At 44.2% G+C, this 16,111-nt stretch overlaps 1 protein-coding gene across 1 annotated transcript; it reads right to left on the bottom strand.

The window, feature by feature from the left end:
- Nucleotides 1-1,832: 1,832 nt before the first annotated feature.
- On the bottom strand, nucleotides 1,833-15,285 carry LOC148387150 (BMP/retinoic acid-inducible neural-specific protein 3-like). The gene is made up of 8 exons (XM_088396282.1): nucleotides 14,907-15,285; nucleotides 14,542-14,824; nucleotides 9,596-9,798; nucleotides 8,937-9,142; nucleotides 7,664-7,769; nucleotides 6,250-6,486; nucleotides 4,770-4,992; nucleotides 1,833-3,153 (listed from the first exon to the last, which is right to left on the bottom strand). The coding sequence occupies exons 2-8, from the start codon at nucleotides 14,790-14,792 to the stop codon at nucleotides 2,025-2,027; spliced, it is 2,355 nt and encodes a 784-aa protein (XP_088252408.1). The 5' UTR covers nucleotides 14,793-14,824; nucleotides 14,907-15,285; the 3' UTR covers nucleotides 1,833-2,024.
- Nucleotides 15,286-16,111: the final 826 nt, after the last annotated feature.

The following is a 16,111-nucleotide window of genomic DNA, read 5'->3' on the forward strand; positions in this document are numbered from 1 at the left end:
CAAATCACCTGCCCCTGTGCTTGTCCACCTTTTACCAAATTGCATCATTTTTCTTCTCCAGTGTATTGCACGCTTGAAGTAGTTAAAGTGTGACTCCATTAGTTGTTGTAGACACGTGTAAATTGTTCAGGTGATCGATGTTTTTTTTTTTTGGTGCATACGGTATATGTGGACTTCATCAGAGTGTGGTGTTTAATGGAGACTTCTCAAGCATCAGTTTGAAGTCTATGTTCAGCCCTTTTCCAAACAGGGTTGAGGTGATGCGCATCAAATGTCGAATTAGCTGAAAATATCGCCACTTGGAAATCCAAAGTAGAAATGGAAGCAGGATAGGATTCAGTCCACCAAAGTGCAAGACCTGAGCTATTATGTGACACTTAGTAAAGAAACAAACCTTTCTGTTCCAATTAAAGCTTTGGTGTTTAGCCTAATGATTTAATCTTTATGGTCTCATTTCTGTCCAGTTGTAACGGAAAGTGTGCATTCTGGCTGTTATTTAAAAGTAACTTTAATTGCTTTGCAGCTGTTACTTGCCAATTTGTTCAAACTAAAATGTACGTAGATAGAAACAATTAGGCTGGATTTAAACGACGTAGATTCAGAATCTGATGTTTTCATATCAGTTAAATATCGGCGAGTTACACCGTTTGAGAGCTCGACCAACACAAATCAACGAACGCTACGTGGAGGCGTCTCCAAACGGTCACAGAAAAACGTTCGACTCCATGGCGACTGGGATACGTCGTGGAAATGTGTCGACAACCAGCGATCTGTTAGCCAACTAGTCTCCGAATACTTATCTATATTTACCCAGTGACTACTCAGCCATAATCCGAAGAGACAAGTGGATGGACGGATTGATATTTGAAATGGCAATTATCACCTGTGCTTGCCAAAAAGGCACGTTACGTCCACCACAGACATTAACAGAGTAGAATTTCAAAATCTGGTCGGCAATACTTCTGTTTATAACCAGGAAAGTTAGGTTTAGCTAATTGTCGTTCAACTGCATCTCCTCTGTGAAGTCATTACATGAACTCTTTGGCACCTCTGAAATCCGAATGCATACAAACCTCTTTGTATTCCGTGTGAGTAATACCACATGAGCTTTAATCTATGGAGTAGCATGTTGGGGGAATCTTGATGAAGCGTCGACTTTGTCTTCAGATTTGAATCAAAGCCGCGCTGGCTCCTGTACCGACATCCCCCCGGGGCGCTGAAGCGAATTTTCCTTTTGGTCCGAGAGGCTCTCGTCCCTCGGATGCTATCACCGATGGCTAACTGACTGCTGCTGTTTGATGCCGGTCATGTCTCACTGCCGAGCGAGCTCATCTATCACGGTAAGTGTGAATGGCAGTCAGGGACGGCGGTGGATCAGAGGAGAGGAGGGCTAATTCCAAGCAAGCCTTCCCTCTCTCCAACTATATACTCAGCAATCTGTGCCAAGGCGAGTCCCTAAAAGCAGAATGGAGACCTTGTGTTTTGAAGCTCCAGATGGGCTAAAACAACAACGGCCCACACACCTGCAGCGTTCCGGCGAGGGGGGGCGGCTCATCCCGTGACGTTACGTAAGAAACGGTCAGAGCTTCTCTCAAAGTTAGCCCTGTCTGTTTTAATTGCTGTTCGAGGAAGCATTTCAATTCAACAGCAAGAAAGTAAATGGCTTGTAGCAGTTGTCATTCCCATAGTAACTGTGGATCACTTTCTTCACCAGTCTTCACGCTCGGCAGTCCGCAACGTATCCGTCAAATTGGATCGAATCGCTATGCGTGGAATTGATTGAGCTGCGTTTGTTGTCCGTGCCTATTTAATACCAATGAGAAGCATAGCAGTTGAAACAGAAGATTTCAACATCTTTTATTCATAAAACTACATTGACATTAGCGGTGATTTGAATTGCGGAACAGCTTATGTACAACAAAGCCTCGGAGAATGGACCATTCACTTGACGACAAATGAACCTGGCTGAAAGAGGATGCAAGCCCGTAGTGGATGCGGCAAGAAGATAGAAAACCAAAGTGCCATTAGCTACAGAGTTTGGTGGCCTCGTACTCCACGTAGCTCGGTTGCCTGGCGCTGAACGTCTGCAGGGCGGTGAGGATCCTGCTCACGTCTGCGCCGGAGAGTTTAAGTCGGTGACGGAGCAGACAGGCGAAAAGGTCCACGTGGGGGGCCCCGGGAGGCGAGAGTCGGTTGACCCTGTAGCGCAGCTCCACCAGCTGCAACAGAGCCGAGTCCTGCGATCCCTGAGTGTACGGGTAGTCGATCTGCAGGATCAAGTCCTGGATCGCCTCAGGGTCAAAGTGCATGCTGTAGCCAAACAGCTGCATGCTGTTCACTTTCATATAACCCACGCTGTTGGGCGGCTCGGTCGCCTCCACCGGGTCGTAGTCCACCGAAGCGTTCTTGGGTCCCGTTGACGCGCCCTCCTTGATACGGCTTCTCAAGTAAAAATGCACCGTCTCAAAAAAGCTCTTCCGCCTGTTCCCGAGAGACAAGGTCCAGTTATAGCAGTCCAAGGGAATGTCCAATTTGGTCCGCTCCCAGTCGGGATAGCCGTGTTGTCCTATGGGCATGGTCCAGCTCTCCGAATGGCTGCCCCCGAAAGGATTGACAAAGAGCGAAAAAGCCGGCTCCAGGCTGCTGTTCCTGCTCAGACAAAACTGCAAGGCCAGTCCAAGGAGCATGTGAACTCGGCTGGATTTAACCCGGTTGCTCTTCAGGGTCAGCAGCATTCGCTTCCTCCACGACGGGTCGAACCAAGTGTTTATCCGCACGTCGTTGCTTACGAACACGGCGTGCAGAGTGATGCGCGGATCGCGTCTCTGGAGGAGGTAGCGAAGCTCCACGTCGTGGAAATCCCGATCGCTCTCCAAACCCAGATAAGGGTCCGTAGGGTCTGGTACGGCGTGCCTGCAGACTCCCTGGTTGAGGGTGAAGCCGGGATTGCAACCGGAGCAGCGCGTGCGGTTCTCGGCCGAGCAAGACAAACAGCGGGCTCCGTCACCCGTGGAGCACGGGATGAGCCCTTGGCACGGCGGTTGACTATAAGGGCAGGAACATCGAGCGCTCTCGTCGTTGTAGACGCCCACTTGGTTGTTCTCGCTGCAGTATAGGATGGAGAGGGTGTAGCTCAGCCAGAAGTGAAGAGACCTAGGAGACAATCACATCCATTGTTTCAACCACTTGAGGATTTTTCTTTTTCAAGGTACAAGAGACCTCACTTAAATTACAAGGACCACTTGTCTCTGCTCTTATATCTTGCAAACATGGATATGAGACAGAGTAATGGGTGTGCCTTTGATTCTTTTTTTTTTTCCCCTTCTGATTACGATCATACAGTTTGATGAATAAAGACTATTTTTGATTGAATTCAAGGGAGATAACAGATGGGCACCTCCAATTACCCTTAATGTGCTTACTATATATGATACATACATCACATAAGAAAATAATCTATTTACGTTTACAATACAACTTGTAAGCACATGGGGAAATTTAATAAAGCTGTAAAATAAATGTTTCAGAGAGACACAAACAATAAAAGAAACAGCTGTACCTACTGACCCGAAACCAATATGGTCTTATTTTATTTTACCAGCAGTGAGTGTGTAATAAACAAGTCTAATTGGATTTCAGACTGAGGAGGCAGTGTCTAAATTTGACTAGTGAGCTAGCGGGCCAAGGTTGTGTAATTTTACGAATGTCCTTCCTACAAGTAGCACCCAACGGTGGCTGTGGCAATCTGCTAAAGTCCAACATCCGAGTGGATCTATGCTGAAACAGCAGCTGAAGCAAAAAAAAAACCCCATAAAGCTAGAGCGATAATGGATAACAACGGCCAAAACTGAGATTCTTGAAAAAAAAAACAGTAAACAGTAAATGGACTCTGTTTATAGAGCACCTTTCAAACTTGACCCTACTCGTAGTGCTTTTACAGTGTTGACGAGCTTGCAGATAATGACGAATGGTGGCTGGCACGGAAAGAAAGTATACGGCGCATTTGGACAGCTGATGCTGCAAGTGTCGCCATTAGTTTTGGGCTTCGGACAAAATTTCGGAAATCTACCCTTTTATTGAGCTTCCAGGATGTGGCAGCTTTGCCAAATCAGGAAATTCAACACGATTGTCATTAGAAGCAAGTATGAAGTACCGTATTTTCTGCACTATAAGGCGCACCTAAAAACCTCCAATTTTCTCAAAAGCCGACAGTGCGCCTTATAATCAGGTGCGCCTTATATATGGATCAATATTGAGCCACTACAGCAGGTGTGTCCAAAGTCCGGCCCGCGGGACAAATGTATATATCTTATATATGGACAAAGTTTTAAAATGGGTCATTCATTGAAGGTGCGCCTTATAATCCGGTGCGCCTTATAGTGCGGAAAATACGGTATGTCAGAGGCAGAAATTGAAAGTTTCCATCCTAATTGAAACATTGAATATTGGCAGACGGAAGACAAAATTCCATGTCAATGGCCCAAATTTTGAAAAATGATGATTCAGAAAGCAAATGGATTCTGACAACGAGACGTTTTTCATCGTTAGCAACATTAAGCGGTTGCAAAAAAGTCAGTGATGAGCAGCAAGCAGGCACTTGAAGCTTCTGCGGAGTCCCAAGGAGCTCTCACTACAGGAGCTTCCAATTAGAAGATATTTTTGCAGTGTATATCCACGCACAGGGTTAAACCTTTTCAAAAATGCAATTAATCAAAACAAACAGATTTTTTTCAGCTTGTGGTTGACACTTATTTCATTTTGCATCTCACCTCGGCCTCTGCAGGACGATTTTGGGCTGTTTACTGCACCTCTTGCTGAGGCTGAAGAGCTTGTTGATGGTGCGGCGAGCTTTGGTGAAGAGCCGCTGGCTGATGGTCTCGAGTTGCCTGTAGCGTTGGAGCAGGCTGGCATCTGTCCTCCATAAGTGCTCCACAACAGATGTGTTTACGGCGTAATGCGTCGGCAGCTTTCCAACAAAGCTTTGGAATTCCTCTGGAAGGACAGAAGAGCACCAAGGGGCAAAATTTGCTGCTTGGGTATTATACAGAAAATAACAATCTGAACGAAAATACCCAATACACTCATTGTTTGTCTCGGAAAAGCAAACAGCTCGAGGAATTTTTCGGTATTAGTCGGACGATCGGGACTATTTAAGTCTGTTATTCTGAATTGTTTGGAAACAAAAAGAGACTTTAGAACCCGTATACAGTGAATGAACGTCACCCAAGCACGGTGACAAGAGAAATGGCGAATTGTGAGCAAAGCAGCATTCTGCCTAAAATCCCAAGCAATCCTTTTAAAGTGTTTTTCCTTCTTTCTCAAGGGATGGGATAACCTTGATTTTTAGTGGAGGCCATTTTATTCATGCCCCAGAACAGATTAAATCAGATTTTGTGCAAACCTCTGGGTATTTTGCTCACTAAATGCCAGTTGAGGCCGCTAATCCAATCAGGCACGGTAATGTTGTGTTTATAGTCACGATAGCTTTGTTTCAAAATGATGCAATATTACATTATTAGGTCCTAGGACGCCAAGCGTGCTTTGTTTGATCGCTGGACCGTTTATTTGTGCGCGAGCCAATTTGCCGCGTACAAAGCGGTAGGGAATTACACGTGGGAAAATGAGGACAAGCTAGCTTCTTAGTGGAGGTCACACAATCAATTAGCAAGTGTGACACTGTTACAGGTACGTTTACAACACCTGCTGACAAGTCCGGTCACGATTTAGCTGCAGTGGTAATGAATTACCGTATTTTCCTGACTATAAGGCGCACTGGATAACAAGGCGGGCTCTCATGAATCAAGTCTGTCCATTTTTGAGAACATGTGTTGATTTGATTTTGTGAACATGTATTTTTTATTTTCTTAGAGTCAGAAAAATACGGTGGTCCATTATTGGAGTCATTACTCAAATCAACCCTAGATTAAAATGATCTTTGAGTGACCTTCTTTTCCACTCCATCCTGGCCCAAGAGCCGCACGCTGTGATCTGACATTTTGAGTGACAGATCATTTGATTTAAAGTGGCAACACTTGACAGCCAGGCAAGAATTTTGAACGAGAACAAGACGTGGCTGTTCTGTTCGTGTTAGCGTTCAAACGCGAAATCTTTCAGAGAACAAGGGCCGAAAGTTCAGAAGCATTTCAAGCGGCGCTACTCCCGCCGGAGCTTGTTGATTGCACGAGTCACGCTCGCTGACATTTCCAAATGACTTCTAAGGGCAACGATAAATCACGACCTCCGACTCACCGGATGCTTCAAACTCCAAGTTGCTCCGCCTCCAGGCCTCTCTGATGCGCACAAGGTTGTTTTCCAGAGTGTCCAGGTCAGCGTGAGGGCAGTTGCACTGTGGGAATTCCACCCTGCACTCACACCAGCATTCGTTGTTTCGGCACATAAAATGACCCTGGGATTTACAGCCAATGTAGTCGAGAGCCGCCTGAATGAAGTGGCTCCGCAAGTAGCCGGGGAGGACGACCTGCAGCCCTGCCGAGCGTGAAAGACAGCAGGACCAAGGCAATTATTAGAGTGCCCCTGCCAAAGATGAGAGAATCAGGTCGCTGCTTTATAATTATCGTCAACAAATGGCAGGACAGCGGTGACAAACTAATTGCACGGCGGACCTGATGGATTCGACTCTATTTAGGTCCAATATCGACCTGGTTGTTCAATTTGTTAAATGGCTACAGCAGTTGATTTTGACGCCAAGAGATTCTTCCAAAAATGTCCTGCTATGAGTAATGACCTCCACTTATGTTCCTCTTTTTAAAAGGCAGATGATACATTAAGGCCCCATTGAAAACATCCATTTGCTTTCAGCTGAGTTCTCCGAATCTCTTCAATACACAACAATGTGAACGAGTCGACCCGTAAAATTCCGATGGTCCGATTTGTATACAATGAATAAAATGGCTTCTTTTTCGGTGACTTGAACTGGAAGATGAACATCAGCCAGTGGGCGTTGAGAATGTACTTATTATTTCACGCACACAATGTTCTTTCCACTTAGCTCTGAAAAACAAGTTGAACAAAATCATTGCGGTCTACTGGCAGCCGAACGGTACAACGCCGCCAGCTTACAAAAGTAGCATCGGGGCCAAACGGCTTGCGAGGAAGTCGCTATATGTGTAAGTTGTTTGCTGCTAACGAGGCAACTGGAACGCTGATAGTTGGACAAGTTGTAATGGCCCACCTAACGCACGATTGTTTTTGACGCAGGACACGAAATAATCACTTGTGAATGATTTCCCAGCTAGACGGGGCTCCCAAGAGCTAGGATAAGCCAATTAGTGTTGCTTCCAGTCTACGGGTAGCATATTTACTGTGGAATTACTGAGACATGCTGCCGTTTACGATGCATTTCCAATCCTCCATTCATTTTTGTCTTTGCGGGTGATTCGGCTTCAATTTTTCACTTTTCTCATCATGTCTGAATGATCTGTGCGTTACTGCACGAACAATAAAAAAATATTCCATTCGACAACCAAATCCTGTAATATGCTTTTTTTCTATTTGATTTTACTGGACCTTTATTTACTCAGGTAACAACAAGGGAAATGAAAAATAAATACACAACAAACGGTACAATATAACCTCATGAATAAATAGAAAATATATTTATACAATAGGTCCAAAGATTTTATATAATGGACTCGCTTCTTACCTTGTAGCTGAACCTTATTTTCTGGACTGTGAACCAGAACCGAGCTGACGGTGTCCAGATTGTCATAATTGCTGCATCCAAGTGGCCCGGTCCTGGTTTCTGTCACCTGCATCCAAATAGAAAAAAATATATATCTACGTGCTTAAAGAAACTCATCTTATGTCACTTGATCTTTCAACAGTCCCTTTTTCTATCTCAAATCACATTTGAATGCAAGTAGTACACTGTTAAGGAAGGTCTTCCATTTACAAGCCTCCTCAGAGAGGCATTAGCGAATGGAAATCTACTTTGCTCCGACCACCTAACATCAAACGCAGTCGCTCCTAACTTCATTCCTCGAGTAATTGACCCCGCTGTTGAGTTTAGAAATGTTCATTTTGCAGAGGCTCGACTTGCAAATCCTTCCTGACATTTCCAACATTATACCTTTTGAATGAAAGGATGTCAATAGAGGCTTCTGTTAAACCCGACTGCCCCCCCCCATCCTCTCATCTGCTACTCTCCATTGAATGGAAAACAGTCTAGCCGGGAATTAACGGAATGATATCGCAAATCGATCAAACCGACAGATAACCGCAAGAAGATGTTTGTGGGGTGGCACTCGTCTTCATCAGCAGCTATTCACTTTAGCATCTAACGTTTTAGCCTCGGGCTGATGTATGCGTTCTCTCTAATAGCTACTTTCGATGTTAAAACGGATGATTGGTGTTTCCGTCGTGAGGTCTTGAGACGGCTGCACTCGTCCGCTCCTCTCAAGCTCTCCTTTGGGGCTGCCATTTATAATCCTTTGAATTATACTACAATGAAGTATAGCTTTCAGTATTACAGTGAGGTATTTTGCGAGAAATGGATGGCGGTGATCTAATAACTTTGAAATGCAGAATAAATAACCTCCTTGTGTCAGGCGCACTCAATAAACATACCGTATTTTCCGCACTATAAGGCGCACCTAAAAAACCCTCTAATTTTCTCAAAAGCCGACAGTGCGCCTTATAATCAGGTGCGCCTTATATATGGACCAATATTGAGCCACTATAGCAGTATATATCTTATATATATCTTAAATCTTATATATGGACAAAGTTTTAAAATGGGCCATTCATTGAAGGTGTGCCTTATAATCCAGTGCGCCTTATAGATGGACGAAGTTTTAAAATGGGCCATTCATTCAAGGTGTGCCTTATAATCCGGTGTGCCTTATCGTGTGGAAAATACGGTACATGTCGATTCTATTTAACAGTGCACACGCATTTGTCATCTTTTTTGAACGCACCCGTATAGCAGTAGAGGCGATCTGGAGGTGGTGAAGTCTACGTAGGGTGCTTTCTCTGTCGGTGAAGTAGGACGCCGCCAGCTGATGGAGCGCCTCTAGCGTAATTACTCCGCTCGCGTTGTCGCTTTTATTGCCCTCGGTCGCCACTGGCGGAGATTCCTGACCCAGCTTCCTTTTGTCCACAAATATGGTTAGGGATTCTTCCCCTGGTGACGAGAATACGAGTTTCATTAGCGTCGACGGAGAGAGCGACACTAATCACCCTTCGTTAGCATCTCTCTGTATTAGATTGAAAAGTAGTAATTAAGCGCTGTGGAGGAAGTGACACTTTGGATGAATTGAGGGAAAGTCAGAGAAAAGGAACACATTATTTATTCATCATCATTAATCACAGCCATTTCATTGTTATCATTATATCAAATTTGGCGGTGCCATTGGTAATCTGATGTAGCCCAAATTATAATGTGTCTTTACAAAATGTAATTAAAATGAAAAAATTTGTTTTTCTCTCTCTCTCCATCCTCATGGACAATTGCAGGGCACATCAAGATAAACGACTATGTACACACTTTAGGGAAGAAGCCTAAAAAGCAACAACCATTACTCAGCACAGAATATAAATATATGTCCGAAATGCTTGCCCGTGCGTTGTACCATACCTCCCAATGTGGCGGCGAGGAGGAGATGGGTGCCATATTTTTTTATTAGACTCTGGGTAATTGCGTGCAGGGTCGGCCGTCTTCCCAGCTGCCGGACGGTGTTCATGAATTCGGGGTCGAGGGGCACGGTCAGACCACGACCGCCACCGAGACTGTCTCGTTTCTCCACCGCCAGGCTGTTGACCTTCCATCGACCAAACTCCCTGGAGACACACACACACACACACACTTAGTTGGCTGCAGCCTATTGTGATATTTGTCACCTAGTCACTGGGTGAAGTCAATGTTAGAGGTCATAGTGGCTGGCTGATACTTTTCTATGATATTGGTCTCATTATTCTGAGCCGCTATCATTCTAACCCAATTAAAATTTTATTGAAAGGTTTGGATGGGAGTCTTTAACTCACTCACTCACTCACTCACTCACTCACTCACTCACTCACTCACTCACTCACTCACTCACTCACTCACTCACTCACTCACTCACTCACTCACTCACTCACTCACTCACTCACTCACTCACTAATTGATTTTCCTGTGAGATAATACCTTTATTTAGACCACAGGTGTCAAACTCAAGGCCTGGGGCCCGGATACGGCCCGCCACATCATTTTATGTGGCCCGGGAAGACAAATTGTGCATCAAATTTGTGTGTCATTAGTAGAATTGCAAATTGTCTTCACTTTTAATAATATCTGTTTTTTTTAATATTTGACCAGTTTTTACTCGTCTGATTTGAAAACGAGTTTGTTTTGTTGCTTTTACTGTATATAATATGAGGTGCTTATACATTTATTTGGGTTGAAAGTTATAATGGCCCTCCGAAAGAAGCTATGACTGCCATGCGGCCCGTGAAAAAAAATGAGTTTGACACCCCTGATTTCAGGAGGTCAATTCAGTTTCCTCCAGAAACAAGAAGGACCTCACAACAGTCGTTGCTCGGAGCACAAAAAAAAATGGTCATGACTTTTAAAAAGGAAAACACCACGTGGACTGCAGCTCAGTATCTATTTCGTTACTGTAGTTCAAAGAAAAAGGCAACTTTTAACTCCTTTCATAGCCTGTGTGCAATTTTCAATAACGTTCCTATTCCATTTGCGTCAACTATGGCTTCAAAGTTTTAATAACCCGAAGTAAAATACTGCTTACTTGAAGACGAGATAATTGTATCGCGTTTCTAAGGCAACAGATCTCGAACTTATTTTCCAAACCTGAATCCTTTCAACTCCTTTGAACGAAAAATGATTGATTTTTTGGGGGGTTTTACTTCTCCGCAGTCAAGCATGGGCTGATGAGGCCCAGGTAAATTAGCACGCAGTCATCCTTCAGCATCAAAAGTGAGACCCTGCCTCCATTTTCCAGCTCAACACTGACTCCAACGTGCAGCTGCTATTGTGAGAAGGCGGCATCACAACTAAACCCAGTCAAATTGTTAGTCTGTCTCATGGACAAATCACTGCTGAACATCTCTAATGGAGTGCCGCCGACCACTCTTTGAAAGCTTGCAAGAAAATCGATTGGCCGTGAAAGGACATGTTCCAAAATGATCATTAGATCATGGTTTGTTCGCTCTGAGATATAAAAGCCACTTCGATCCAGATAAAGAGTCCAATTAGTTAAAGTGTCATTCGAAGAACATGTCATGATCGTGGTCTCAGAGGACAATTATATCTTTGGGGGGGGGGGGGGGGAACAAGGCCAAAGCTTTAGCTTGGATTAACTGACAAATGCGACTTTGGCATTTATGGAATCTGAAAGAAGGTGTTCCCCGCACAGAATGAACAAAATACCAATTAGCGACAAGTACTGCAGAGACACTTGTTTACTTCTTCCACTAGGATCTTTCGGCACGTACCTCCGAGCAAGAGCAAAAACGACATCAAAACTCAAGCCAACTCTTTAGGATACTCAAATTCAGCATATAAAATGGTTTGTTAAGTTCAGCTAAAGAGCACTTGTTAAATGAATTAAGTCCAGGACAAACTTTCGGAGAGAGTCAAAATGGAGAATGCTCGCCGTGTTCAACTCCAAAGACGTCTTCATTTACATTTAATGACACAGCAATCCCACAATTGCTATTGTCAATCCAAATATATGCTGATTCAGGTAGAAAAGAAGCACAATTTGACTGGGAGGACAGGCAATCGGCGCATTGAGATGTTCCTGCCTCTCTGTCAAACCGAAATTGCTTCGGCGATGTCGTCGTCCATACATTAAACTCGAATGACACCGCAAGTCCCGTTTTTACAAGATTGTGTCAAAACATCCCGCCAGTCAGTGTTTCTCTATCAACCGGCCTCATTGAGTCGAATCAGCGAACATGCCATGTTGGATGTAATTGGGGATTACGCGAGTAGCCCCCCCCCCCCTCCCACCCCGGGGATACAAGCATCCCAGTAGGCAATCTCTCCGATTCCATCGCTGTATTCACCCCGGGATTGCCACTTGTGTGATGATGAGCATTCTTTGAAAACTGCTGCAAGTAAACAAGTCTCATTATGCACTTTGCAGACACGAATGTCAGCGAATCGAACCTGTTATTGTACAATATTGCAATCCCACAGTGCTGCTTGCTCTGACTCCTTCTGGGAGGCAATCATTGTCACGAGGAAAGCTGCTCAGCACACAAATAATTGGGGAACCCGGACAATGTGTGGGGTATGCCATTACGGCCAATCATCCTAAAGAGTCATTGTCCACTTCTGATGGACACAAGGAAAAGATTGTTTCCATCCAGACAGATGATCACATGCACTGTGCACAATCAATTGTAGTGAAAGCATCTCATTGGCTAGAGAAAAGGTGAGAACATCCAAAGAGCAAATAGTAATCACATGCTGCTGGATGCAAGCCTGGCAAGCACAACACGTCGGGCTCAGTAAATTATACGCCACAGAGGTGGGAAGAGCGGCAAGGCTATGTTGGCCCCAAGGCAGCTTCATATTGGACACTCGGTCACTCCAAATCCATATCTATCCCTTTGGGTCAAATATACACTGAAGGAGTGACTCCATAAGGATAATTTGGACTCTGAGGTACCCGTTGCAGGTATAACTGTAAAAGTGAAGTGCCAATAGAACCAAAACAGTACCTTTGAGGAGACCACACAATTATAATTCCAGACAGTGCTTCTCTCTGTCTCTGTCTCTCAAATGATTTGAAGTGTTTTTACAATGCAGCAAACTACCCAAGTCCGGTTCTGGAGAGCCACTATCCAGACTGATTTACATACAACATCCCTGATTGGAATAATCAGAATCGCTATGAGGCATTTGCAAATCTTTCTGAGGAGATGGTCATTTGAATCAGGTATGATACCCTTAAAACGGGCTGGACCAGCAGAATATGAGAGAATATTGTGATGGTTTGAAGAAAATGATTACGCTGTTAAATAATTTGCGTGTGGCTCAGATAGCATATTAAGGACATTTTGAAAGGCATCATATTATGAGAGCAGCCCTTAAAAATCCGCCGATGATTGCCAAGCAGGTATTCAAAAGCTGTGTGTCATCTGAGATGCTCTGAATGCATCATATTCCATTGACGTAAATCTGGATTTTGGCCACTTCTAATCCCTAATTTACAAGGGAAAACGTTTGCAGGGCTCCAGGATATATGGATTAGTTTTCAAACATACATATATATATATATATATATATATATATATATATATATATATATATATATATATATATATATATATATATATATGTATGTTTGATGTATGTATGTATGTTATCACATGCATATATATATTTATATATATAAATATTTATATTATTTATAAATAATATAAATATTTATACATATAAATAATTATATTATTTATATATGTATGTATATTTATATATATATACATACACACACAAAAGGTGGTCACAAAGTGATTTTTTTTGGTGCTGGAAAACTGGGGATTGATATGGACGGCCTTCAGGGTGCTAAAAACGTGTTAAAATGATTTTGGCAAAAATGCGTGCGGTTTCTAACAGGCCAATTTGGTGTCGTAGCGAAATAAAGACGAAAGAACAGAGCCTTCCGCCGTCAAGTCATTCTCATGCAAGACAACACATCATCCCCCCAGCGCACAAATTACCACTGACGCTTTTTGCTACTTCGGCAAGGAAGGAAGAAAAACGCAACGGTTGGTCATTTGCAAGAACTCATGACTCTCATGGAGAACCTGTGGTGCAGCCTCAAATGTTCTTAATGATCCTTTTGTCAGGATGGAGCTACTACTGACTTTTTTGGAGAGGATACTTTTTTTTTTTTTCTTTTCTAATGCATTAGAAAATACAGTGTATAATGCAATATCATTGTTTACAATTCACTGGCTAATTGAGCCCTTTGTTTGGAGATAATGACTTGTGGTTTAAATGTAAAAATAATGAGCAGCGGTCATATTCCTCCTTGTCCACAGACTCGAAACAGTGTCAGAAGAGACCATGCAGTCTCTTCTCACTTGTCAATAATTTCATATCTACTCTAGCTAATTATGGAAGACAGTCAGGAAGGACATAAAGAGCTGACACGAGTCCATTAAAAGGAAACAAAATCCCAGAAGACTTGGTTTGGGCAGGCAGGAGATTTGCCAGCAACAAACAAAACAGCACAAAAAAAGTCTGGACATTGCCCCTAACTCGTCCTGAATGCATTTCCACCACTTTGCAAGTTGAGCACAGCGTGGAGCCCGAGTGAAGATTTCTCCTTGCTCTTTTTCAGTCTGAATATGTCGAGGCAGATTGGCTGCATTTCACAAATCTCAGCGTTGGCAGGTGTGATACCTGCCAGGGCAGGCCCGAGAGTGGGCAGCCTTTCAGTACGTCTCCGCAGCAGCAGCTGCCGTCACTGATTCATTCCACCCTGCTTTTCAAGTGGCGTGTTAGGTGAGATGAGAAATGACAAGCGCTGGGCCAAAAATGCATCCATGTACGCACACACCACTCACCTGTAGATCTTGTATCGGGTGCTAAAGCCTTGCTGGTGCCTCTCCGCAGCCTCGGTGAACTCCAACGATTGCTGGAAGGGTCCTTTATCCGACAGAAGCCATGCGAGCGAGCCGCCCGGGGAGCCGCCCGACGGGACGGCGGCTCCCTCGGCCCGCGACGTCCGGCAGCAGCAGCAGAAGAGCCAGAGGCCGAGAGCGGCGCCGCTCCATAGCGGAAACAGCCGCTTACGACGGATTCTCTGACGGCTCATGCTTCACCCAACGACACCTCATTCTCTCCGGGCTGGGAGGGTCCAACAGAATACTTTGCTGACAATTACGCCTTTTCAAAAAGAATCAATCAAAGTGTGTTTGCCACGACTCACCTGACTTTGCAAAAGAAGACCAAATGATGGACTCGTTAGGAAGTGAAAGCTGGCATTTGGAAAAGACGTCCAAAGGGCAGCGAGGGCTTTTTTTTCAACTTGATTCCTGCTCTCGCTCAACTTTGTCACAACGGATGGACCCCCCCCATCAGCGCATCCCTCCAGCGCAAGTCACTTGATTCCAAAAAGTCAACGGACGGGTTCATCCGCACGCCAGGCATGGCGAGCATGGGTGTTGTTAAAGCTCCTGTTTTTGTTTAGTTTGACCTCCCCTCCTATTTTCATGCAAAATTCTGCGTACGCACTGCTGCAGCAGCTGTTCTCCTCCTCCTCCTCTTCCTCCTCCTCTTCCTCCCTCTGCTGTATGAATGAGCGGCTGCTCCGACCGACAGAGAGCTTTTTCTCTTCACCCCCCCACCACTTTCCCCCCACCTCTCTCTCTCTCTCTCTCTCTCTCTCTCTCTCTCTTTTTCTCAGTGAGGGGGGGGGTGATGTGTACAGTCTCAGTGGATTGCGGTTGTAAGGACAGCCGGATGATAAGCATCAGGAATGCTTTCGATCCGTCGACAGCACCTCGGCATGATTGCTCCTCATTATTTGGGGTAACAGCAAGTTCCGCCGGCGTTGAAATGTGTTGAAATGAGTCTTATAATAGGCTCATTATCACCCCCCTATCTTTCCATTTTATTGTCCTGTGCCGCAGCTTTACAGCCGAGGGCTGAAGGAAGGCGCCCTCATATGAAGATGGTATGCTGCAAAAGAGCGGAGGGGGTAATTACTGGTCATCATCACACAGCGGCTTTTTTGACACATTCAAATTAATTAACACTTTCCAGATTCAGAAATCTCCATCTTTTAAGAAGAAAAGTCAAGGATTGGTTAGAAAAAAAAAAAAGTCCAGCTGTAAAAAGGCTATTATCAAGTCTCTGCTGCTTATCAAGTGTTCGACCCCCCCCTCCTCCAAGATGGTGATGCGGGAGACAGCTGTAGGAGCAGGTGTGCATGCAGATATTTTCCAGCTTCCTTACAGCAACATCGCTTGACAAATCCTTTTGACGTTTGAAAGTTTAAAGATATTATATAGCTAAGTCATTTGCGCAAAAAAAGTGGAAGTGGAAAAAAAAAAGTATTGGACCAGATTCACGTGACAATGATTTTATGAATACTTGATTTAAAAAAAAAAAAATTGCAGGACATTTAGTTCT

This window comes from Syngnathus floridae, chromosome 14 (assembly GCF_059516105.1).
Source record: "Syngnathus floridae isolate MCC-2025c chromosome 14, RoL_Sflo_1.0, whole genome shotgun sequence".
Classification (NCBI taxonomy): Eukaryota; Metazoa; Chordata; class Actinopteri; order Syngnathiformes; family Syngnathidae; genus Syngnathus; species Syngnathus floridae.